Source organism: Typopeltis vanoorti, chromosome 12 (assembly GCF_054136105.1).
Source record: "Typopeltis vanoorti isolate ZY-2024b chromosome 12, IOZ_Tvanoo_1.0, whole genome shotgun sequence".
Lineage (NCBI taxonomy): Eukaryota > Metazoa > Arthropoda > Arachnida > Uropygi > Thelyphonidae > Typopeltis > Typopeltis vanoorti.
Window position 1 is genome coordinate 102,704,964 of NC_143560.1, and position 27,458 is coordinate 102,732,421.

Consider the following 27,458-nt stretch of genomic DNA (forward strand, 5'->3'; position numbering starts at 1 on the left):
AGACGGCTCAACTAGTGTCGCTATCCCGTGGTCCTTAACACACAATAAATTTAATGTTTGAAATAGTGTGGCTTCTACAGTCAATATTCTTGAGTTTACAGGACGAAAAACCCGAGTTTCCGGTAGAAAAAACCCGCTTGTCCATGCCAGAGATCGACTAACTCGGAAACCGGTCGAAAAAAGAAAAGTTTCCTCTAGCTGCCGACTAAATTCAAAGCCCAAGTCAGATATAAAGAGATCAATAAACAAGTACAAATTCTGGCTAAAAAGGCAAAGGAAGACTGGCTCAATCAGGTCTACAAAGAAATAGAGGAAAATGATATATATAGAGAGAAATATATAGATATATTGTGTTTCGACAACACAAGAGAAGACTGTATACTTGGAGAGCACCTGGACAGAGAGGTGTGAAGAAATGAGAAATCAGATTGATTACATGCTCATTAACTCCAGATATAAAAATGTAATAAAAAAAACGCAAAAACGTAACCTGGAGCAGACGGCAATAGTGACCATAACCTGTTTACAATTAAAGTAAAAATCAGATTAAAACAAATAAATAAAGAAATTGCAACTAGAAAAATAAGAATTGATGGACTAAAAAGATATCAGAGAGAAATATCAAGCTGAATTAGAGAATAAGATCAGCAATATTGATACTGATAGACCTCTAGAAGTAATGTGGACTGATTTAAGAGAGAAAATCTAGAAATGTGCTAAATTCTGGGTGAGGCAGAGAGGGAGGAAGGAAGCCCTGAATTACTGAGGAAGTGATAGAAAAAAACGACGAAAGAAGAAAATGGAAGAATAAGAACAACAACAGATCCCAAGTCAGATATAAAGAGATCAATGAACAAATAAAAATTCTGGCTAAAAAGGCAAAATAAGATTGGCTCAATCAGGTCTGCAAGGAAATAGAGGAAAATGATACAGCAAAGAATATAAGAAAGGTCTATGAAGGCTTGAACTTGATTTCAAGGAAGAAGGGAAGGACAAAAGCAATGCTTTGAAGGATGAAAGAAGAAAGATTTAGTTGGGAAAAAATGAAAAAAATTAGGTGGAAGAAGTATGTAACAGACTTTATGGAGATGAAGATAGTCTGGAATGTGATCAGATAGAAAATGATGATACCTCCGAAATTAAGGAATGGGAAACGGAAGCAGCCATTAAGAGAATAAAGGATAGGAAAGTTCTGGGAGTGGATGATATTTAAGGAGAGTTACTGAAGGCATTGGGAAAGGAAGGAATAAAACTTGTATCCATCCTCATTAATAGAAGTCTGGAGGAGGATAGAATACCTAAAGACTTCGTAAGATCTATTTTTATTTCTATTCCCAAGACTACAGGAACGATGGATTGCAATAAGCATAGAACTATCAGGTTGATTAGCCATGTAGCAAAAGTCCTAATCAACATAATATATAGAAGAATGGAACAGATGATAGAGAGAGAATTAAATGAAGCAGTTTCGTTTCATGAGAAACAAGGGAGCCAGGGAAGCTATTACAACAGTACGGATATTGGGAGAAAGAATGATCGAGTGCAATAAAGATTTTTATCTATGCTTTGTAGGTTACGAAAAAGCTTTCGATAATGTTAATCACTCTGTTTTATTTGATATTTTGCATAAAATAGGAATAGATGAAAAAATTATGAGACTGTTGTTCAGAATATATAAAACTCAAGAAGCCAGGGTTATCTTTGAAGGAGAGGAGAGGATACTGAATGGATCCCATAAGAAAGGGTGTGAGGGAAGGGTGTGGGATGTCCCCACTTCTTTTTTAATATCTATGCTAAATGGATGATGAGGGAGGCTTTGGAAGATCTAAAGGGAAGGAAGGAATAAAGATAAATAGACATCTGATAAATAATATAAGATATGCAGATGATATTGTACTTATGTGCGAAACAGAAAAAGGTTTGCAAACAATTTTGAATAGACTGAACAGGGCTGGAAATGAGATATATGAAATAAAAATAAACGTTCAGAAGACAAAAGTAATGAAGATTTCAATGAAAGGATATGATGGAATGGAAATCACTTTGAATGGATTAAGAATAGAGAATGTAAAAAGTTTTGAATACCTTTGCTAGTTTGATAACAGATGACAATAGATCTAATTATGAAATTAAGAATAGAATTAAAAAAGAGCAAAAGCAGCATTTTTCCAAATATAACACATTAGGAAACAGAAATCTGAAGAAACAGTTAAAAGTTAGAATCCTCAAGCCAATGATCTGGAGTTTGAGGACATATGGAAGTGAGTCCTGGACAATCAATAAGGAGATGAGTGACCGATTGACTGCATTTGAAATGTGGTGCTTGAGGAAAATGGATCGTATCAGCTGGACCGAAAGAGTGAGTAGTGAAGAGGTTTTTGAAAGATTCAAGGTGAAAAGAAACTATATGGCTAATGTCCAAAGAAGAAAAGTAGCGTTTGCAGGACACTTGATGAGAAGGTTCTTCTGGAGAGCTCCCCAAATAGCATTTCAGGGGATAGTGGAGGGAAGTAGAGGAAGAGATAGAGAGGCATGGAAGCGGACTGTTCATCAGCTGCAACCCTCTTAACACAGGAGGCCACATGATTAGGTCCTTAACCCACCATTTTTGATCACAGAAAATTACTAGTTTTCATTGCCTATTATACATCTTTTTTCTTTCGCCTTCGACCCTTATGTTTTGCAAAATTTAACAAATTTAGCAAACAAGAAGAAAAAATCAAGAATTCTTAATAAGTCTAATTCTAGTAAGGTTTTTAGCAAACTGTAGTTATTAAAGAATGCTGGAGAATTACAATTTTCATTACATTTTATATTTTCTTTGCGGATAAATAAGCATATTTTTATAATTAAATGGTATTATTAAAACTTCAATTTAGCAGATGTGCAATCAACCGAAATGCAAGTAGCAGCATAACACAATTTCACCAGCCATGATTGTGAACAGAACAGAACAAGGTATAGTGCACTCCTTGTCCACCCTCTCTCTCTCTCTCACACACACACACACACACACGTTACTGCATAATTATTGAGTAAAATAAGGCACTGTCAACTTGGCAGGCAAGTAAGTCACTTCTGGAAACGGTCAAAATTAAGACAGAAGTTTCTTGGCTTCTATTTTAATTTATCATATGAAGAGTGCTGCACCACTACATATACGCCAAGATTTTTAAATACACGTTCCCCACACTGTTAAGTGTGGGAAACGTGTATTTAAATGTGCAGTCTCTTTTTGTTTCTTTTGATTTAGAAGAGAACATTTAGCTTTTTTTCTTACGCTATTCTGGTGGGACGGGCAAGGAAGCTACAGTTTTTGAAATTCAATTTTGAAAAAGAAACTCATTATTATTTATTATATTACATTTATCATTTTTTTCCCCCAACAAGTTTTATGTAGCAGTTTTTTCCCTGAATGAAATAGTAATCATGTTGAGAGGGCGTTCTCACTTAAAAGTACGCAGTGTGGGGAACGTGTGCAAAGTTACTTCGTTTACAATTGCTTTTATTTTATTTTTTGTTTTGTTTTGTTTTATGAATTTTTCTGTTTTGTGTATCCTTTCTGACGGAAAATACCAAAAAGAATACTGTACGCTTGGGAGCAGTATATGTTGCGAGATCTAATTATCAATCAAGACTAACTGAGCTTTGGAGAACCTTGTTTTTCTATCGGTAAGCATAGTTTTTATCTGTGAGCTTTAGCTCTCTTTTTGTATCACATAGCCAGCTTTTCATGAAAAATTTTCAAGAAAAAGCAGGTTTTGCTTACCGAGTGATAAAACATCTTATGCGAGACTTGGTAAGATGTTGAATTGTCTTAAAATGTGTTCAAAAATGCGATTCGAGGAGCGGGATGGAAATATAAAGTAGCGTTAATATTTTAGGCGGGAAAACTTCTTAAGCAGCCAGGTCTTTCAGATAGCTCTACAGGAGCCATTTGTATATTTAATTTATTTTTCTTCTTGTTAAGAAACATATTCAAAAATGCAAAATAATTGTTTATTTAAAAATCTTGGCGTATTTAGTGGTGCAGCACTCCTCATATGATGAATTAAAATAGAAGCCGAGAAACTTGTCTTAATTTTGACCGTTTCCAGAAGTGACTTACTTGCCTGCCAAGTTGACAGTACCTTATTTTACTTAATAATTATGCAGTAATGTGTGTGTGAGAGAGAGAGAGAGAGAGAGAGAGAGAGTGGACAAAGATTGCACAATACCTTGTTCTATTCTTCACAATCATGGCTGGTGAAATTATGCTGCTACTTGCATTTCGGTTGATTGCATATCTGTTAAATTGAAGTTTTAATACCATTTAATTATAAAAATATGTTTATTTATCCGCCAAAAAATATAAAATGTAATGAAAATTGCAATTCTCCAGTATTCTTTAATAACTAGTTTGCTAAAAACCTTACTATAATTAGACTTCTTAAAAATTCTTGATTTTTTTTTTCTTGTTTGCTAAATTTGTTAAATTTTGCAAAACATAAGGGTCGAAGGCGAAAAAAAAAAGATGTATAATAGGCAAAAATTAGTAATTTGCTGTGATCAAAAATGGTGGGTTAAGGACTTTTCTCTCTCTTTTTTTTTTTTTTTTGTTATTTTTATTTTTCACAAAGTCTGGTAACCATGCTCTAGAGACTAGATGTGGAACTTTTTCAACCACCCAGTAAGTTGGACAGTGGTCTCACAGTGTGTGATGAAATTTGTCTCTCACCTGAAAACAATTATAGTACGCCCACACTTTATAGAGCTCTGCTTGGCTTTCTGCCAAGAATAGTCGATTCATGCTGAAGGGGAGAAAGAAATGAAGGTTGTACGAATTGGTCGCCAACATGCAAAATCACGTGCTTTCTTGTCTGTCATATACTAGTTTAAAAACTACAATGTTCGTAAAAGAAAAGGTAAATTTTCCGACCTGTAATAATAAACAAACTCATCCCAGAAGACCGATTGATTCCCCTATTATCGAAATGGATCTCCTTTTTGTGACATGTACAGAAGTGTCGAAGGGTCTTGAATCTGTGGGCATACTATACAAACATCCATTCCCATAGCAAAATTCATACTTGCAGCTTGGTTGGAGATGAATATGCCAACCACCTAGGCAACCAGGTTATAAAGTCGCCTCTTAGGCAGCTTGCTGGCCTGTTTGAAGCAGTATCATGGCATAAGAATCTGTAAGGAAAGGATGTTAACAGTGCATTGGAGATGATTAAACGATATCAGAAAGAAGCTTGAATACCCAGTCAGGAGGATAACTCATGTTGGAGTTAGACAAGTAGTAAGTTTTAATACCATTTAATCATTAAAATATGCTTATTTATCCACCATTAAGGAGCTACAAAAAAATAAATAAAAATAAAAAATGTGGTGGAGAGGGTGTATAAGGAAAAAGGTGATCAGCAGGCTTGCAAGTTACAGGCAAAAAAAGGTAACCAGCATCAGGAATGCCAAATCAGATTATGAGAATAACTTAGCTGAACAGACCGAAGGATTCTTTCTCTATGTGGGAGGTAAAAGGAAGAATGACTGTGGAAGGACAATTTTAACAAGTGCTAATAGTAGTATGGATGAAATATATAAAGAGTGGACCCATCTCTCATATGAGGAATGCAGCAGAGAGGTGCAGAATAGAACATGGTGGAGACAAGTGGTAGTCGATCTCCTGGAGGTAGAAGACACCTGACAGGACAGGAATAGTAGTAAGGTGACAGAAGCAGACAGAACAGTTAGTTACTGCTTTGCAGGAGTCTGTTATCCAAGTGAGGATATTGCCATGATATCCAACAGGAGCTTATGTGAGAATTATTGGAAAGAAATATTTAAGTTATTGTAGAATCTCAATGCAAATATGGCTGTGGGATATTAGCTCATGTGTTATAAGAATGTAGAATGCATAAAGGAATTGGCATTCCTCTATGCTGTCGCTTACCTTAAGTCTTAGTTCTGGTAAAGTCCCAAGAAATTGGAAAGAGGACAAAATAGTTTAGTGTATGAAGGAGGTGTCAACACTTCACTAGCAAATCACAGACCAATCATTATCTTGGAAGTTGTGATAAAGGTATTGGAAATGGTCAGACAGAATTGGACCTGCATTTGGAGATTGTGGTTAGTATGAACACCTTGTAATTATATAAACAAAGACATGTTTCATGATTTCTTTTTTCTGAGGATGACTACCTGCTTGAAATGACTAGCATGCTATAAAGATATCCCCACGTATGATTTTCTTTTGAGGAGAGGCTGTTTTGTTCCTTTATATGCTTTGAAAAATCCATGGGCTTATGTGGAATTCCAATCATTTATCATGGATTATTTTATTCTACCATAGTCATGTTATACAGGCTTTAAAATACTATTCAATATCATTTACTGAATTATAGTTTTTATGGCTGTTACTCTCCAACTTCAAACAGAAGAAGCAATAAGGTCAGTGATACTAACTAGTCACTAAGACAGATCATTTCTTCTATTATCTATCAATGATTCAACCATTTGCATGTTATGTACGAGCGCTGTATAAATATTAAGCTTGTTGTATAGTAAGTTGGTTTGTAGTAGTTGTATATGTGTAACACAAATGACTCGCAGAATAAAGCCACATAGCTACTACATAACATCTTTTAGATCTTTACTTTATTCATGGGCATTTGCACTTCTTAGAGTTGTTGCTATTATCAAAACCTACAACTTGCTATTTCAAGGTGTGAAATCCAAGAATGTCTGAATTTTAGTTAACTTTTACTGATTCACAATGCATCCTATCATAACCGAAATGTTTATGTTGTGGGTTGTATTGGAAGCTGCAGTAACTGAGGCTGTGATGTAAATGTATTATGCTTGTTAATTGGGTCTGCTTTTTTGGCTGGTTTGTTTGTTTTGGGATGAAAAGAAGTTTCAGGGGGAAAAATCCTTTTATCTCCTTATTGTTGACATGGTTTTGTGCAATATATTGGCTGCAGTCATTAAGTGTGCCACAGGTCTTTGTACTACTGCTGTTTTATATATTAATGATATAGGATAATCCAATTGGTTGCTGATAATGCTATGTGAAGAGAGTTGCAATCCGATGCATCTTGCAAGAGATTTGAATTGACTGAGGTTGTGGACAAAGGATAATGCCAATTTAATGTTACCTGGTTACACTGTGTGTTATAATCATAGGGCAGTTGGAAAACAATTTTTTTTTCTCAATCTCACCCATGAAATGTAAACCTATTGTACATTAGTATCATGGGTGAGCTGAGAGGTCAGTCTTCAAACCCTGTTATAGAAATCAAACATGGAACATTTAAGTGGCAGATGATGAAATTCATCTGCCACTTCAAGATATAAATATACTTGGCCACAGAGGGATTCAAATCCACAGAGCGATCCATAGCCAGTTAGTTTGAGAGTAAGTATACGCTTAGCCAACCAGATTGGTGGACAGCTTTGAAGTTTAGGGCACATATTGCAGAAGAAAACAAAGCAGCACAAAGTATCCTTGTTGAGTTGCCAGGTGGTTAGCTTGTTTGCTTTCAAATTAACAGGCTGCAGATTTGAATCCTGCTGTGAACATGGGTGTGATTGTCTTTAGATGGTAATATAGTTCATCACCCAGTGTGAGACTAGTCTCACTTGTTGGAGGTCTGAAGCGGATTGAAAAAAATTGCATGTTTGATCTCTATAGTAGGGTTTCCAGACCAGTTAAAAATGAATGAAAACCACACAAAAAAAAAAAAAAAATTGAAAAACATCCCGCCTAATGTACTATCGGCTTACAGCCTTTCATGGGTTAGTTACATAAAAAAACATACTTATGAGTAGCAGTTGGAAAGTTTTGTTGTGCCTTTTATAAGACTTTGGTGCAACTTCATCTAGACTGTTGCATGCAAATTTCAATCGAGTTTCATGGGGAGGGAGGGGTGGGAATTCATGAAATGACTTCTCACCCCTCCCTCCTCATGATTCAGAGATGAAATGGTAAGTAGACTAAAATACCTGCTATGAGGGTAGATTAAAGATTTGTAGTTTGCAGCATTTGGTTGAAAGGTTATAAAGATGAACTACAAGAAATGTAGATGAGGGATCATCCCTGGAAACGAGCATGGTTAGGAAGGCTTGAATACCACATTTTTTGCTTGAAGAGTGGTGAAGGAGAGGAATGAGTTGGAAAGAGAGAGGTCAGTGTTGGAGAAGTTTTTAATGTGGTTTCTACCCTCCCCTCCAAAAAAAGAACTTTTATAAACTTATAGTACAACAGTAAGTTTACAAAAGTTATTTTTTTACATAAAAACTTTACATAGTACAACAGTACCATGAGTGGGCTAAGAATTTTTTTTTCTACTTTATTAATTGTATATTAATAAAGTAGTTGTATATTATTAATATTAATAATTACAACAGTGCTAAATGGGAAAGCCTCCGAGACTACTATGCTCCCATGGTTGGGCTACTGTTTGCAGTCTTACAATCCTAACATATGCACAGAATACATCACCAAAATAATCCTCACTGGCATGATAACATACATTCCCCACACCAGTCTGACCTGCCGCTCCCCATTCCAAACACTGGTTCTCCAAAAAATGTGCCAAGACTGTGCAAACAAAAAATCAGGCATACCACAACTGGCTCAAATTAAGAACACCAACCTCCTTCAGTACCTATACTGAAGCCTGAAACAGATGCAAAAAAAGTATCAATGATTCCAAAACAGAATTTGAATGGGCAAAAAGCAGGAAGCTTTCAGCCTGTCCTAGCAGCAGCCATGCCTTTTGGTCTCTCACCAAAGCAATTGGTCGCAACTTTTGCCCTACACTACCCCTCCCCCCCTGCTATCATACCGAAATGGCTCAATTGCAACCAGAAAAAGCTAATCTCCTGGCTTTATGCATGCATTGGAGGCGAAGCATGTGGTTGGAATCACTGGGGGACAATGGCAGATGTCCCCCAGTCATTCCAACTGCCCAACACACAATGCCCCTTGTATCCTTTTGCCAGAAGGAGATCATAAACCTGTTGTCAAAATTAGACACAAAAAAAGCCCGTGGCCCTGATGGCATTCCTCCAATTGTCCTGAAAGTCTGTGCAGCAGAACTGACTCCTATCCTATGCTGTCTATACACACTCTCCTACTCCACCGTTATATATCCCAAAGCCTGGAAATTGGCCTATATTCAACCCATTCCCAAAAAGGGGAATGGGGTGACAAATTGCTGCCATCTAACTACCACCCTATCTCACTCACCTCAATCCTATCTAAAGTGATGTAGAAGACCATGAACTCTCAACTCCTACTCTACCTTGAAGGCACCCAGCTATTAAACGACCACCAGTATGGATTCCGTCGATGCTGATAAACAGGTGACCTGCTATCATATATCACCCATCTCTGGACATATGCATAGAAAAATTTGGCGAATCCCAAGTAGTCGCACTTGATATCTCTAAAGCCTTTGACCGGGTCTGGCACAAAGGCTTATTAAGCAAACTCCCATCATTTGGACTGTCTCAGGACTTCTGCAGATGGATTTCCAACTTCCTGTCTGGGCGCGCACTATGTGTGATGGTAGATTGCTCCCTATCCTCCTACTATCCAACAAATGCTGGGGTCCCACAAGGTTCAGTTCTCTCACCGACCCTCTTCCTTCTATACATCAATGACCTACTTCATTTGACCTCCAATCCAATACACAGTTTTGCAGATGACAGCACATTGCACTCCTCCCTTTCATTTGATAAACCTCACCCTGTACAACTGACTTCAACCCACAGAATATCAACCACAACTTCCCTTAACGCAGATCTCCATAACATCCTCCAATGGGGCTCAGATAACCTCGTCAACTTTAACACTATTAAAACCCAATTCTGTCTTATTTCACACAAACAAAAAGAACCAAGTATTATTTTCGATAACACTCAAATTCCCAGACAAGATGAAATCTCTCTTCTCGGAATTACCATGACATCAGGCCTCTCCTGGCATAAACATATCACAACCATTGCATCCTCAGCTTTCAAAAAACTAGGCTTTTTATTTCGCTCAAGGACGCTACTTCACTTCAAAACAACTGTTAACCCTATAAAATCGCAAATCCGCCCAGCAATCGAATACTGTTCTCACATTTGGAGTGGGGCTCCCTCAAAATGCTTGACTCAATACAGAGGAGAGCAATTAGACTGATAAATGATCCATCTCCTACTGACTCACTTCCCCCACTCTCACATAGACACTTAGTCTCTGCAATTTGTATATTCTACAAATATTTTCATGGAAAATGCTCATCTGAAACAACATCAATAATTTCCCCACTCTACTAAACCCATTGGAACACGTACAGCCATCTCCCAACACCCCTTCACAGTACACCTTGAAACCCACAGAACAAGTTTCTTTTCCTCCTCCATCCCTGCTACTGCTGTACTGTGGAACAATCTTCTCCCTGATGTATTTCCCAAGGAATACAATATACAGGCTTTTAAATCGAATGTTAACAGGTTCCTCCTCTCCCATCCTGCTACCCATATACGGTACTATAGGTTGACCAGCCAACCTCTCGTATATGGGCCTAACATAAAAAATATATATATATATTGTATTTTATTTATTATTATTATTTTTTTACTGGTGTGACATCACCAGTGGTTATTGGAGTTCTGAAGCAACCCTGAGAAGGATAATGTTTGGTCTCCAGAATAAGATTTTGCATTACCTTAGTCCACCCACGAATGTTTCTGTGGGCTTTTTAATAAGCTTTTCTCTTTTTTTATTTTTGTCATAAAAAATATTAGCTATTTGAACAGCCCTTTAATAGCTTTATCTTCATTTTTAATTTGGTTTTTCCACTGTTTTCTAATAATTTTATTCAAAGCTCTCCTCTGTGATCCGTTTCAACAGCTGTTTTATTTCTAACCCAGCACTCAAATCCATATGTTTGAAAGTGTTTAACAGTCTTATGTACTACTAGATTGGTGATTTGGCTAATTTTTCCTCTTAGTCTATATATATATATATATATATATATTATATTATATTGACATAATGCTGGTCTGGTCGAGTGTAACATACCTGTGATTTATAAACATACAATGCCAACAAGTTTCGCCAGTAGAACTGTTTGTCTTCTTCAGGGCTTATAACCGTAAGAGAAAACTCATAGTGGCTAGTACAGAGAAAATGGAGTAACACTATCATATAAATTAAAATATTGAAACAGACGTGTAACATTATACACATGCAGCATGTTATATTAGAATAAATTATATTAGTCACTGTTGTGTGAGCACGTTTTGTAGTTATGAGCGAAATGAAATTCTAGCAAACTGAGCGATCTTAAGGTTTTCCATATGTCAGCTATTATCATTCCCTTGTTTCTATTAAGATTTTCTCCAGAACGGAGGACTACAATGGCTTCCTTGAAGTTTCTACAGCAGAAGTCTTCTAGATAAGGCATGGAGCTTCTATCCCACTGAATGGTGTGGTTTGTCATTGCGAAATGATGGGATAGACCTGAATTGTCTGTTCTGTTGTTATTAACATCACCTATATGTTCTTTTTTTCGGATTTCAAGGCATCTTGACGTCTGTCCTACATAGTTTAGGCCACAAGAGCATGGGTTGTTGTACACTCCAGCATGTTTCAAGAAAGCATTAATCTCTTTTGGTGATCTTAAAATGTGGTGGACAATCTACAGGTTTGAACGCAGCTCGATGTTGAAAGGCCTAAGAAGATTTGCGATCTTTTTTGACACTGTACCTACATAAGGAATAACTATGGAAGATATATATATACAATTCACTTTGGAACTGGAAAAAGATAATCAACTACCATTTCTGGACAGCCTAATCAGGAAACTAGCAGATGGACAAATCAAACTAACAGTCTACCACAAACCAACACACACTGGATGGGACTTTCATTTCAAATCAACTCACCATATTTCCCAGAAGCTCAGCATAATACATATTCTCAGAAATAGAGCCACCAAGATCATCTCAGAAGAAAAAGAACTCTATGATTAACTTAGTCAAATATCAGAGACATTAATAAACAATGGCTGTCCAAAGAATTTAATCAATAGGATTCTTCATAGCAATTCCCAACAACAACAACCTACCACCACTCAATACATATCTTCCATAGTTATTCCTATGTACTATCCATTTTGAGTTTTTGCTTACCGTTATAAGCCCTGAAGAAGCCGAACAACTCCGTTGGCAAAACTTGTTGGTATTGTATGTTTATAAATCACTGGCCAATTAAAAATCAATTTATTTCAGTTTAAATTATCTAATTGAGTGACCAAATATGGTTTAGTAATGTAACGTATCTGCTTTCCAGGCCAACAGGCTACTAGTTCAAATCCTATTATATGCATGGATGTTGTGATCATCTTTGTATGGGAGATTGATTTCGTCACCTGTCTGTGTAAGATCATTGCCCCACTTGTTGGAGGCTTAAAGTGGCTTGAAAAAGTTTCATGTTTGTCTCTGGAGGAAGATTTCTGGACTGTATAAAAATAAATAAGAAATACAAAAAATAAATTTAAAAAGATTAAAAAAAAAACTCCCCAGCTATGGTGCTAATGTTCCATAAGTTTATAAACCTTCATGAGTGGGTGACTGAACAGCAAAATAAATGAATACTGAATCATGTGTAACTGCATAGTATCATGTTGAGTATCATGCTTTTGAACAGCCATTAAACAATAACAGAAAATTCTAAAGTGTTACCTTAGCAGCTAGGGTGGCATAGTCACTATTTTTCTAACTTAAATGTAATTATATATAATTAAAACTTAGGAAAGGTTATTTTCTTTATGGTAAATAGTACTTTTTAAATCAGCTCATCTTTCCTAATTTGATCTATTTAGGTTGAGACAGCTTAAGGGTCAAAGCTGTATAATGGAGAGGAGACCTCCACATAGCCTTTAAGGAATGTGGAGAACAGACCAGGGCTTCTGACCTAATGTCCAGTTTTCACCCTCTTGTGGCACACCCTGTAAGGTATCTACCCGGATACTGAACGGACGAGGATGGGCTGGCAATTTGGAATTTAGCCGACCAAATTGTATTCTTATTGCCTTAAACCATAATATTAAATGATGGTTCAACATGACAGAATTTCATGAGGGCTGGGCATCGCCCGTTTAAACAAGACCCCCTGTTGTTTTCATCAGAGAACCAGGACAAACAGTGAAAAGTCAGCTACTGGAACAAATCCTAAAACACACCCCAACTCAACATCACCAGAATGAGTTCAAGATCGGTACTATCAACATAAGAAGTCTGAATGGCAAAGAATTGGAGCTAACTGAGGAATTAGATAAGTACCTGATTGACATAATAGGGGTGACAAACAAAACGCAAAAACTGGTGAGATCTTTCTGAGCAATAAATACAAAATGTTATATTCAAGCAATGACAATCAAGGAAAAGGAGTAGCCATAGTATTCAACACTAAATACGAGACTAATCTTCTTGAATGGCAGGCAGTCTCAAGTAGAGTGATGTTGGAAATATCAGAATGGGGAACTGGACAATGAGACTTATTTGTGCCTATGGTCCCACAGATGGTTCTACTAAGGTAGAAGTGGGAGAATTTTTTGAGACTTTAGAGAAAGCAGCTGATACAATGAAAAAGAAAAAGTTGGTCCTTGTTGGGGATCTAAATAGCAGAGTAGGAAATGATTGTCAGACATACAAAAATATTTTGGGAAAATTTGGAGAAAAGAGCAAAGCTAATAGTAATGGCAAATACCTGTTGGATTTCTGCTCAGGACATATACTGATTATTACTAACACAATGTTCCAACATAAAAATGTGCACAAATTCACATGCAGAAAAGAGGCAAGGAATAAGAAAAGTCATTGACTATGTTATTGTTGATAGTGATGGCAGGACACCAGAGTGTACAGAGGATTTGAAATTGGAAGTGATCACCATTTAGTCTTGAGCAGGATAAAATTAAATTTCATATTGAAAAGAAGAACATGGAAGAAAGTTTTAAAGCAAATAGCAGTTGAGCAGATTTCACATGTGAACTGTAGACAAACATTAAAAAAAAAAAAAAAAAAAATGAAAGAGTTTGAGAACAGGAACCAAACCTTGGAGTGTCTGGCAAATCCTGAAGAAAAAAATTGATTGATCCAGCCAGAGAGGCATGTGGTGAAGTTATCTGCAAGGATAGAAAAATCAGAACTCCATGGTGGACACAGGAAGTTAAGAGGCAGTGAAGGAAAAGAAGAAGGCATATCAAAAGTTCCTGGCAAATAAGTCAGTTTGTGTTCTTAGAGAATACAGAGACAAATGTAAGAAAGCTAAACACTGTCTAAAACTAGCTAAACAGAAGTCTTGGTAAGACAAGTAAGAACATAGAAAATAAATATCAAGAAGGTGGCAAAATATTCTGGAGGCTGTTGATAAAGCTCAGAAAGGGAGGAAAGAGTGCTGTAAAAGGAATTAATGATGATAAAGGTGACATGAAAACTGGTGATGAAGATATCCTTGATGTATGGAGTTCAAAAAATTGCTGAATGAAACAAGCAGTGATGATAGCACAGTAGTAAAAAACACTCAAAAGACATTCATTCAAAAATATATATCCATACTTGAAGTAGAAAAAGGCATCAAAAGCCTGAAATATGGAAAGGCAGCTGGAGTAGATGATATTCAACCAGAAATGCTCAAGTATGGAGGTATAAAAGTCTTACTGTGGCTGCACTGCATAGTTCAGAAAGCCAAGACAGAGGGACGAATTCCAGATGATTGGAGTAGAGCTCTAATAGTACCCATATATAAAAAGTGAAATAAAACTGAATGTGAGAATTTCAAAGGTATTTCTCTACTGAGTGTTTCTGCTAAGATTTACGCAAGTATACTTGAGAAACGGTTGAGAAGGATTGTGGAAGAAAAGCTTGGTGAAGAACAAGCTGGATTCAAGCTAAATAGAGGCTGTTGGGATCAGATTTTCACTTTATGACAGATAGTTGAGAAATCATGGGAATATAACAAAGATCTGTATTTAAGTTTTGTAGATCTGGAAAAGACATCTGATAAGGTGCCCAGTGTTAGATCCTGAATGGAGAACTTTACAAGTAAATTCTTTATTTAGGATTTAACATGATAAATATTACTAATTAAGGAGATATCTACACATCAGCTAATAATTATAAAAAAATATTTTATGTGATAAAAGGAATTAATGATGATAAAGGTGACATGAAAACTGGTGATGAAGATATCCTTGATGTATGGAGTTCAAAAAATTGCTGAATGAAACAAGCAGTGATGATAGCACAGTAGTAAAAAACACTCAACAGACATGCATTCAAAAATATATATCCATACTTGATATATATCATGTTAAATCCTAAATAATTCTTTATTTAGGATTTAACATGATAAATATTACTAATTAAGGAGATATCTACACATCAGCTAATAATTATAAAAAAATATTTTATGTGATAATGTGTAGTCCATATGTGCCATATATTGAAATTTATTCCTGTATAACTGAAATGAGAAGCAGAGAATTTTGTGTCAGAATAGTAAGAATTATGTAAGGGAATTGTTAAGTTATTTGTAAATCCCATTAAGCTGTCTAGTACATTACAAAATTTCCAGAAAGATAATAAGTAGTAATCCGGAATAATCGTGCATAATCTGTATGAGTCGAGAATAGCGATGGAGGCTGTACCAATGTGGAAAGTGACGTCAGAACGACTACCTGGAATAGGGTAACCTAACAGATTAGGGAGAGTGTAGGATCGCCCAAGGGGTATGAACGATGGGGTTTGTGGGTAAAAAAACACATCAAATAGAGGCCGCCCGATAGGGTGAATAAAAGACGATGCGCACGATATTAAGCCGCTTTTTTCTTCTTTGGTTCCTGGATTCGAGTTTTAGGTTTGTTGGGGGATTCGTGGGTCGACTACAGTGATGTTGGACGACGAGGGCTATTCTTGAGAACACTTGCGGATTTCTAAGCGAAGCTGATTGTGTTACGACGGCCTATACAGAATCTAGCCTTCGAATAAAGTCCCATCGAGGAGAATGGAGAAAATTTCCTGCAAAGCGGTAGACATCATGCCACAGTCGGGAAATGATTCGAAGAAAAGCGTAGTGCATCGCCAGGCTCAAAGACAGCCAATAACTATACAGTAAGATAATCCAGATCTATATGAGATGGCTGCATGAAATCAGAAAGGATACAGTAATGTAAAGAATTTCATTCTATGTTAAAAATTGCTTAGAAGAATGAGAATTTTGTATATACTGTAAACTAAGGACACTAATAGAGAACTTTTAAGTGAGAATTTGATTGAATTAGTTAAGACCCCGTAGAACAAAGAAGAATTGTTTGATTGAGAATGGTTAGGCTTGACTAATGAAATTTAGAATTAAGATAGTTATTGATCGAGTATTAATGAAAGTGTTCAATGCGTGTACTGTGAATAACTTGAAAGGAATTATATCCTAGTAGTGTTATGCTTACACTTAATCTTATCTTTTCATTGAAGGATTAAGCTTACTCAGTTTCATTGTTGTGATTTAGTACGAACCTTAACTTAGAGTGAGTTTTGTTCTATTGAGTATTTGAATTTTATTAAATAGACAACACAATCAACAAAGCTGGTATGGTAGGAAGTCAACTGAATAAATTTATATGGAATAAGAGAGAAATTAGTCAAAACACTAAATTAGCCGTATACAAGACAGTATTCAAACAAATTTTAACTTATGGATCTGGGAGCTGGGTCAGAAGTAAAACACTTGACCAAAGACTAGAGACCACAGATATGAGAGTCCTGGGAAAGATTAGGGGCATGAACAGATGGCATCAATGGCAATATATTAAAAACGAGGATATTAGGAAAGAACTTGGCATTGTCAGCATCCAGGAATGTGTTAGCAGAGCTAATCTCAGGTGGTATGGTCACTTAAAACAAGTGTTGTCTGCCAGGTTAGCAAGAAAAGGGCCCAGAGGAAGATTAAGATATAGGTGGATTGATACAGTAAAAAGTGCCTTAGAAGATACTTTCATTTTAGAAATTATATACTTTACTACCGTGTTACCTTAGAAGATAGAAATATAAGATATGATAGTGTTGGAGTCTTGACAAGTAAGACTGATTTGGCAGAAAATTGTAGATAGGAAGTTAGTAATGATGAAAGCTTTTCATGTAGTACCATCATATCCTGCACACCCCCTTGAGGGTACATGGTAAGAATTTGATGATGATGAGACAGCAGAGCAACATCTCATGTTTTTTTATAAAGATGTTATTAAGAGATTGGCTTTTATGAAGCATTTTTGTCTTACTCCAGTGACCTCTGTGCTTGGTGGAGATGGAATGATTAGCAAGTCCAGACTATTCAACCTTGTGATATTTGATGCAAGACCTATGCCCTTCACAGTAAATAAAAGCAGATCTTCAAGTCTGTTCATAATCCTATAAGCCAGAAGAACAAGGAATCTGGTAAACACTTGGAAAAACTATGAGCATGAGCTTGTCTTTAGATGTGAGAAAAGTGGAGATTTTTCTGACAGGATGAAGGGTAAAAAAAAATGTTCAGTTGTTTTAGCATTTTTACTGTGAATTCAGAAATTCCTTGCACACGTGAATAAGAAAAATTAGATATTCACTGCTACAATTCATATTGTTTGCTCGATTTTGATTAATTATTCCTTGAATATTTTACGTACTTTATTTAAAAACAAATTATTTCATATAACACATCTGATGTGTAAATATTTAGCCAGGTACTGAGAAAGTAAGATGTGTTAGCTGTAATTGATATATGGCTACTGGCTGACATTGTTTTAATTGCTTTAAAGGGAAATTCACTCTGATATTCGAATAACAGCAACAAAAAATAAGAAGTTTGTTTTTCTTTAATGGAGCCCCCCCCCCATACTTATATTGATGTTTATAATGTTTGTAAGTTTATTTAAGACCCCCTCCCCATATGCATTTTAGACAAAATTCTTTGTTTTGTAATATATAGTACTACTATGTAATGGACTGGGTAATTAATTTAGTTGCATTGTAAATTTAGTATATATACTTATGTATGAATTAAAGATACCAAGAAAGTATATTTATCGTTTCATCTTTATCCAAGTGTAAGCAAACAAAGTTTGCACATGAAGTCACTTGTATATTGAGGGCTACTTGTTTATAGAGGCTAATCCACATCCTTGTGGACATGTATAATGCATTGTGGGAAGGGCCTCTACCCAGACTGGTTTTGACCTGTATTGAGGTCTTGTCAGTGGTAGCCAGACCCAGAAGTGATACCAAGGTTGAAGTAATGCAGAAGGCATATTTCCATATACAAGTAACCAAAAGTTGTCACACCTTATTACTAAAATACTCTGGATTAGAGATAGATGAAAGTTTTTTTCACTTGGTTATACTATAAATTAAAGATGCCAAGAAATTATATTCTTGGTTTCATGCTTTATCCAAGTAAGCAAACAAAGTTTGCAAACAGATAGATGTTGAAAAAATCTTTCAACAGCTATCTTTAATCTGGGGTATTTTAGTAATAAAGTGTGATACCTTTTGGAGAATTACAACACATTAAGTAAACTTGCTTATTTAAATAGTTTTTCTTCATCAAAAAGCATTTAGCAATCATAGGACTCCTGCCTTTTCTTCTTCTGCTCAAGAGGAAATAACTTATTTCTTTCTTACATGCGAATAATTTTGTCATAGTTTATGAATAATTGTAGTATTAACTAGTATAGCACTTTATCTTTAGTTGTCAACAACTATAACTGCAGTAGTGTGAGGTAAATTTGACCTGCAGCTATCATCAATAAATTTAATAATTTTAATCCTGCTATGTAATGTAATAGGTTTAGTATCCTCATTTTGCTGGAAGCACCAGCATTCTTACTTTGAATTTTATCTTTCATCATAACAACATTAAAAGAAAATTATAGTTGTAGACAGTTTATTCGCAGCAAAACACCAAACACAGAGATGCTGCTAGCGATAGCGTTATAAACAAACAGTTCAAGAAAAAACTGTGCATAAATTGATTCATGACAACGTCATGTTGATAAAACTGTCATATGAGTGAATGTCATGTTGTATAAATGGTCATTGGTCATAATCGAAAAGCATTATGTGAGTAGATTGTTGTAAGGTGGTGTATTACTGTATAAGTGAGAAGTAGTCTTGAATAGAAAAGGGCACAAAGTATTTTAGAGATATAAGTTAGCAAAAGAGGCCCTGACTGTGTGAATATTATCAAAAGTAAGGAGAATAAGTGAAATGAAATCTTTCTTATGAGAAGGCTGTTTGAAATGCATTGAAATGACTAGCTTATCCCCATCACATTCGTTGGGTATTTGTCCCTTGCATAGTCTGATTTGGATTTGATTTTTTGGTAGTTAATTTACAGATGTTGAGTTGAAGCTTCTGTGTAGGCTGATTATGAAGCTTGGATTTTTGATTTTATTTCATTGTAGCAGCTGTTTAGATTAGGAGAGCAGAAACAGTAATTGCATCATTAGATGCTCTGTCTGTATGGACATATCCAAGATTCTATCATCACATGTTGTTATGCTGAAATTATTTTTCCAGCACAGTGATACATAGCACAGATAATTATAGTATCACTGGATATATTTGCTGGTCTGGTTATATCCACTGTAACCAGCAAGCTGCAGGCTCGAATCCTACTGTGAACTATGTTTGTGATTGTCTTTAAGTGGGAGATGAATTTCACTCTTGTGTGAGACCATAACTTATTTGGAGGCCTGAAGTGGTTTCAAATAGTTCCATGTTCAATTATAACTTCTTCCACCACATAAGTGGTACTTAAGCATTCCCATGATCTGACATTCCATGCTAGGGAATTCTCAGCAGAATCATTAGCATGTATGTATGATTTTTATCTTCTCTAGCTCAAAAGTTTCCTTTTCCTATTGTCACATTAGCCAGCCTGGCTGGTCGAGTGGTCAGCGTATCCGCTCTCCAGCCAAAAGGCTGCTGGTTCGAATCCCGACCTGGACATGGATGTTTGTGATTGTCTGTGAAAATATTAGTAGTGGGAGGTAAATGGCATTGGTGTAGTTTGCGGTTCGTTGTGGTTGGTGGATTGAGTGGTGGAGACAGAGAGTTGTGGAGTAGGTGCCCTCTCTTGATGAATCTTTGGACTCCCTGGAGGTGTCAAGTAATAATAAAACATTCATTTGTCCTGTTTTTACCAAATTCTAAAAATTACTCTGTGTGTGTGCATGTACATATTATTTATTTATTTTTAAATTCAGATTTCCAGTTTAAGATAAATAGTTGAGAAATCATGGGAATACAACATGGATTTGTATCTACATTTTATAAATCTGGAAAAAGAATGCTACAAGGTGCCATGAGAAAAGCTCTTCAAAACCTGTTCCTCTTTATCGAGCTTTGATAAGACCCCATCTTGACTACTGTGCACAGATTTGGGTGTTTCTTGGTGATGGAGAGGTGGTAGAGAGGATCCAGAGGCTAGTGACCAAGATGGTAGCTGGTCTATGGATTGAACCTTATGAGAACATGTTGAAGATCTGTTGAAGCCTATCAACCAATACAGAAATTGGTTGATAGGCTGAAAAGGGGTGATATGATTGAGACATTCAAATTACTGAGGGGTTTTTACAAGATTAATACAGAGGAAAGTTTTCAGAACAGGTCTGGTGGTGGTGGAAGTAGGGGGCATCCATGGAAACTGAGCAAAAGTGTTAGAACTAAGTTTTTTACTTGGAGAGTGGTGAATGAGTGGAATAAGCTGCCAGAGTCTGTTATGGATGCCATGACTGTGAATGAGTTCAATGAAAAGTATGAAAGATACTGCGTAAATGTTGGATAGTTCTTGACATGATGTTTAAGGCCTCCCTCGATCAGTCTAAGGACTCCTTGGAGTTGCCTGTAATATTAAAAATAAAATGATAAATGCTGCAATTGTGATGTAAGTTGTACATTATAGTGAACAATGCAGAGTCTGTATTTGATTTGTAAGTCAGCAATTAGAATTGAAGGAATTACAGGAAGATGGTTTGTTAAATCAGGTGTGATTTAGAAAGTTTATTTTTCACTTGGTTAGAGTATAATAAATTTAGTTTAATCCTTTATCCAAGTGTGAGCAAACAAAGTTTGCACCTGAAAGTATCTTCAAGACTGGGTTAAGGTGGTACAACACCAGGGCAACTCGTTGCCCTGGTGTTGTACCACCTTAACCCAGTCTTGAAGATACTTTCAGGTGCAAACTTTGTTTGCTCACACTTGGATAAAGGATTAAACTAAATTTATTATACTCTAACCAAGTGAAAAATAAACTTTCAACATCTTTCTCTAAATCCAGAGTAAATTATTAAAAAAAGGGTGGCACACCAATTGGCAATTCCTATAGGTAGAGATGACCTGCTAATGCTTCTGCCTGATATCTCCACTTGGGCCTGGCTCCCACTGAAGAGACCTCAATAAAGGTCGAAACTAGTCTGGGTAGTGGCCCTTTCCTTAATGCATAACATTAGACATATCCGCAAGGAGATGTGTTTTGCATTATAGGAGATACTGAGATAGGAGTGTTGGTAGCTTGCTCCACCTTTGCAACGAATTGCCCTGGTGTTGTACCACCTTAACCCAGTCCTGAAGATACTTTCAGGCGCAAACTTTGTTTGCTCACACTTGGATAAAGGATTAAACTAAATTTATTATACAGGTGTGATTTAACAAACCATTTACAAGGGCATGCTTAATTTTTTTTATTTATCATTAATATGGATCACCTAAAGGAAAGAAGCTTGAGTCTTCATCTCAAAATTGGAGATATTTAACTGAATTGTTTATTTTATGATGGTGATTTAGTACTCCTAAACATGTCTGAAAATCTTCAGGATTCCCTTACTAAATGGAACAACAATTGTAACATTTCTGTATGAAAATCAGCAATAAAAGAGATTGTGAAAATAAACAGGAACAGTTCAAACATCAACTACATCCTGAATTGAGAACTTGTAGAAAAAGTATAATATTCAGCTAGCACAATTTGTGTGCATTGTGTTAGTTTAGTTAGTTATACACATTTGACATTACTGGATGCCAGGTCACTCTCATAAGTTTTTTTGGGAATGATGTCTTCTGTTAGAAGTAGTAGGGTTGCAGATGTCATTTCCACACAGTAGGACAATCACAAGCATATGTGCCTCTGGTGGGATTTGAACCCATAGCCTGTTGGCTGGCGAGTGGATACACTAACCAGGCTGGCAATTGTATGAAAATGGCAAATTAAATATGGAAATAGAATTAGAGAAACTGGTATGATTTGGAGTCAACTGAATAAATTTCTCTCTATCTCTGATACAGAATATTATAATAATATGGTGATGCACCTTTTCACTACTTATATATGAGAAATCTCTTCTTCGTCTGGCTCCCACTGAGACCTAAACGAAGGTCAAACTGGTCTGGGTCAGTGGTGCACCCAAACAGAGGGAAAGGGGCTCTGTTCATCCCCTAAAGAAAAAGGAAAATTTTCCAAACATCTTTTCCTTGTTAAACTTATTTTTTTTTTATTTATGTTGTGTCGTGTCTTCTATTTCTATACTACTTATGAATTTGCAATCATTGCAGATGCCCAATCATAGGTCATATGCGATGTGTAGTGTGTATTCTCAAATCGTCTACTCAACTCCCCCCCCCCCCCCCCCCCCAAGATTAAATTCTGAGTGCGCTACTGGTCTGGGTAGTTGCATTTCTCAATTATGAGAAACACATCCAAAAGGAGGTGTGATTTGCATATGATATGAAGGCAATTGATGCATTCACTAGCCTCTGTTTTTTTTATTTTTATGGTGCAAAGACTAAAGGTGTCATACTGTGCCAGGACATAGGCACAGTATGACACCTTTAGTAGGACAATCAGGACAGTAGTACAAACAGTTAGTAGGACAATCACAAACATCCATGCCCTTGGCAAGATTTGAACCTGCAGCCTCTTGCTTGAGTGTCTGTGTTTGGGGTGGGGGAGTGCTAATGTTATATAACAAAAACGAGACTGCAGCTGTCTAAGTACAAAATGTTGAAGCAGAATATTAGTAAATTTATTTTACTAATAAATTTCAATAAATATTCAATTCAATAAAACTCAATAAATTTATTTTATTCTTCTAGCATTGTTTCTATAATAAACTATTATGCATAACCACCTGTATGGATAGAGCTTCAAGTAATATAAGTGCATTATTGATTTATTGTAAATAGTTTATAAATATATGTATGTACAGTATTATAATCACAGATAATGATGACAATATTATGAAGAAATGGCAAGTAATGAAAGTGGTGCCTTTTTTGTTTTATCAAAAATATAAAATTATTTAACATTGGGTTTTACGTGAATTAATCTTCCATAATTAGCAATCTCTCATTTATCAACAGTCTCCATCATTCTCTATAACTTTTGCCATTGCTGATTGAGATGCAGTATGCCACCCTTTAAAAGTCTTTACTCTGACATGAACTTTGCAAAACATTTTGTTTCAGATCCTTTTCATCAGCAAACCAGCATTCTCAAAAGATGCCAGATATGACCATTGATGAAATAGGGAGCTTAAGTCCAACCAAGTTTTTGAATTGCATCTCATGTGTTCAAACTTAATGGCTTCAGTTTCATCACTTAAAAGTTCATATCTGATATCTGTGTTCACATCAACAGTTTCATCTATTTGTATTCTTCAGATGAATATGAATTTCAATTGACCTCGCATCTTCTGCGGTTAGTAATTCAATCACCACTTTCTGCTTCATGCATGTGTCAATATCAATAACTATTTCAAACTACTTGTGCTGTGCCCATATGGCTGATTGTGTGCCACTCACTGTAGTGGAACTAGAGATTGCTACTGTCTAATGATGTGTAAAGATTTGCCAAGCTCAAATCAAAAGGTTTCAGCAAAAGATTTCACTTTTTGGGAACAAACACATTAAGGTTGCAGTCTTGCCATTGTCTATGTTCAGAATCTGGTTATGAAACCTTGGTTCATTATGCTCACTCTGTTCTCAGCTGAGATTTCAGGAAACAATTAATGTGAGGATTAAGTTGTTTTGTCAGCCATCAGGAATAACAATGTTTATACCAACTTATAGAAATGATTCAGGTGTTAATGAAAATAATAGGACTGTGATAGACCTGAGTTTTAATAAGTCCTTTATCACCAAAGCCATCAGTTGGTGCAAGGCTCCTTTCTCCCAGGAAGAAGTTCTTAACATTCAAACAGCGTAACTTATCTGCAAACATTTCTTTTTTCTGCATAAGACACTTCTCTCCTTGGTTGCATGGACCATGATTATGTGGTTTTTAATGAAACATAAACTTGAGCAGAACAATGAGCAGTTTTGGCCTTGTAGAACATGCTTTTGGAAAATTTCTCAAGTCCTGCTGTACTTTGGATTTTTAGATTTGCATAAAAGCAGATCTGTTAAGGAAAGACAGTACAAGAAGATATTCACACCATACATGTAACCACAGTAGAATACTAATTTATTATTCAGTGCAAATATATACTTTTACAAAACAAAATATAGTTGATTAATTAATTGCTATTATACCGTGATTACATGTATTGTGTAAAAATGAAAATCCCCCTCCCACAGGTATCTTTCACATAAGAAAAAATACAATAAGTATTGAAGCATTATTGCATTGTCCTAATCTTAACAGATTTTGATGTTACATATTTATCTCCTTTATGGAAATAGTCCTTTAGACTGTGTTTACATGTGCAAACACACACAAATTATATTTCTTTGGACGAATATTAATTGACTGTTGTACTAGAAAATTGTCACGTTGAAATTTCTTTTATATGTGCTATGCACTTTTTGTTGGTACTTGCATATTGAAGAGATGCCTATGAAACATGCAGTAATTGTATGTCTTAAAGAATTTTGTGAATAAGTTATTCATATTATCATTAATTTAGTTTCTCTGTCTTACATTCTTATTCGTGAACAAAAGTTTTAAGCATATTGTAATTTGCTGAGTGAATTAGATCTAAAACCTGCTCTACAACCCAAACAACACTTTTTCGAACCACTTCAAGATTCTTTTAAGCAGGGTAGTGATTTTGCACCTAGCTGTAATCTAACAACTAAAGATGTTTACAGATATCCGTGCTCTAGTAGCTTTGAACATGTGGCCTGTTTTTGGAGAAAAGTCCATGTAGGGGATTCATTTTAGAAATTATGGACTTTACAACTGTGTTATAAATAACACTTAATTTCCTGACGTTTTGATCTTCATATTAAGGTCATCATCTGGAGCATACACAAATATACAAGGACAAGCTGAGTTACATTACACACAGTAAGCTTAAGAAACACTGGCATGATCTCTAGTGAAAAAAAAAAATTACAAATTAATTATTTAGAAACTACATCAAAGCTAAATTCTATTTAAGAAAACATGAGAAAAACATTCTTATAGATAGTCTTCTTTCAGTAACAATGATGTCCTATTTTTAACATTACAATTGTTATTTTTGATTTAGGATTCTGGATTACCTACAGTCCTGTTTATAGTTAACTCTTAGAGAGAGAAAGGTTCCATGGGTAGAATATGTGCCTTCCATATGCTTGGGATTTTTAGACCATCATTATTGTTAAGATTGGGGTGGTTGATAAGAATCTCACAGGCTTCCTTAAATTTGCGTTCATACCATGTTTTGGTGTGATGTAAACAACTGGGCCTTGACTAGGCCTGATATGGACTATTGTTCACAGATTTGGTCACCAAGTTTTCATAGTGACAAAGATATGTTAGAAAGGATCCAGAGAAGATTCACTCTGATTCACAAAGGTGGTCAGTGGTGTTTGGAATGTAGAGTATGAGGATAGATTGAGAGAATGTAAATAGGAAGGGGAGGTATGATTGAGACATATAAGCTAGTCAAAAGTTGTTATCAGGTTGACATGGAAGAGATTTTCCATAGAATGGGAAAAATGGGAGGGATAGAACAAGAGGCCATCCCTGGAAACTGTATGAGAAAGGTGTGAGCACAGGAGGTGAGGAGCAGGTTCTTTGCATGGAGAATGGTTGGTGAGTGGAATGCATCATTTCCTGAGTTTGTTGCAAATGTAGATACAATGTGAATGAGTTTAAGGCATAGTTGATGAATTTGCATGTGATAGTGTGTACCTCCCATAATGAGTCTGGCTCCATGGAGGTCAGAGTAATAATAATCCTGGCAGGGAAGTGGAGAAACTTGAAACCTACTATGATGGCAAATGTTCATAACTTTGGATTAGAGGCTTATGATCTTTTGTAAGATAGAAAACATCTTGCTCACAAGCCATTGTAATACAAATATATCCAACTATTTTGCAGAATAATTAGGCTTTGATTAATTTTTGGAGAAAATATCACATTTTTATTCAGCTATTTATGTAATTTGCAAAACATGTAGAACCTGCTCAAGTTCATTTGCCTGTTCATCTCATGCATGTTACTGCCTCTCTGAGACCACTAAGGCTCAGAATTGATCTATGGTATTCTTACTACAACAGATGGGCTATTTTATTTTTGTTAAATTCATTCTGCTTTGGCTACATAGGCTTTGATTAATTTGTTATGCCCCTTAAAATTTTTTATACCTGTTCAATTTCTCTTCCATAAGAAACTAATTTTTATTCTGTGGCTATCTTGGAATTACATTAAATGGACAGGTATTGATGGAGTTTACTTCATAATCTTGGCCAAAAATTTAAGTTAGATAATATTTACAGGTAGTATGTTTTATTATTCAGATAATAAACTATGTGCTGCCTATTCTGTACTACATTCAGACAAGTAGCTTACAGGTTTCAAGAGCTTGACATGTTGGCAGAAAAGAAATCAGGCCACTTGTAATGTTTTGTGAACCGTGTAACAGACACTTTGTTAGAGAAGTGCAAGCTAGTCCCTTTAACTAACATGACTGAAGGGACTTTAGCACTGTTTATTGAACTTCTAAAGAAAACACAGCATTCTCGTTATGTATTGATTTGCATATTCCATTTTCAGATCCATTAAAATTTGACAACATGAGGATTGCAGAAAGTGCTGTTAGTAGTCCATCAAAAAATGAAAGGAAGCGGAAAAAGAAAGGTGATTCTTTTGTTATATTTATAATAGAGTAAATATGATGGTGTATAGTGTCCTATAAATTACAATATACAAGAAATTAACTTCTTATTTTAATCGTATACTTAAGCAAGCAAAACAAAGTTAGTGCATGAAGTATCTTCACGACTAGGCTACTTGTATATAGAGGCCATTGACGTCACGTCAGTTGTCTTAGAATTCCATAATACAAAACACATTCTTTTGGATGCATATATTACTGTGCATTATGGGGAAAGTTCTACCCAAACCGCTTTTGATCTTTGTTGAGACCTTTTCTAGTGGGAGCTAAACCCATGAAGAT

At 35.8% G+C, this 27,458-nt stretch overlaps 1 protein-coding gene across 6 annotated transcripts in view; it reads left to right on the forward strand.

Annotated features, from left to right (window-relative positions):
* The first annotated feature begins 3,464 nt into the window (after positions 1-3,464).
* Positions 3,465-27,458, forward strand: part of LOC150101081 (uncharacterized) — an 84,938-nt gene continuing 60,944 nt past the window's right edge. For 3 of the 6 annotated variants that reach the window (XM_090401324.1, XM_090401322.1, XM_090401323.1), the window contains exons 1-2: positions 3,465-3,672; positions 27,056-27,139. In XM_090401324.1, coding sequence (XP_090257450.1) covers positions 27,116-27,139 — 24 coding nt within the window. In that variant the 5' untranslated portion in view covers positions 3,465-3,672; positions 27,056-27,115. The remainder of the gene's footprint in view (positions 3,673-27,055; positions 27,140-27,458) is intronic. The other 3 variants (XM_090401325.1, XM_090401328.1, XM_090401327.1) reach the window with 1 other exon arrangement.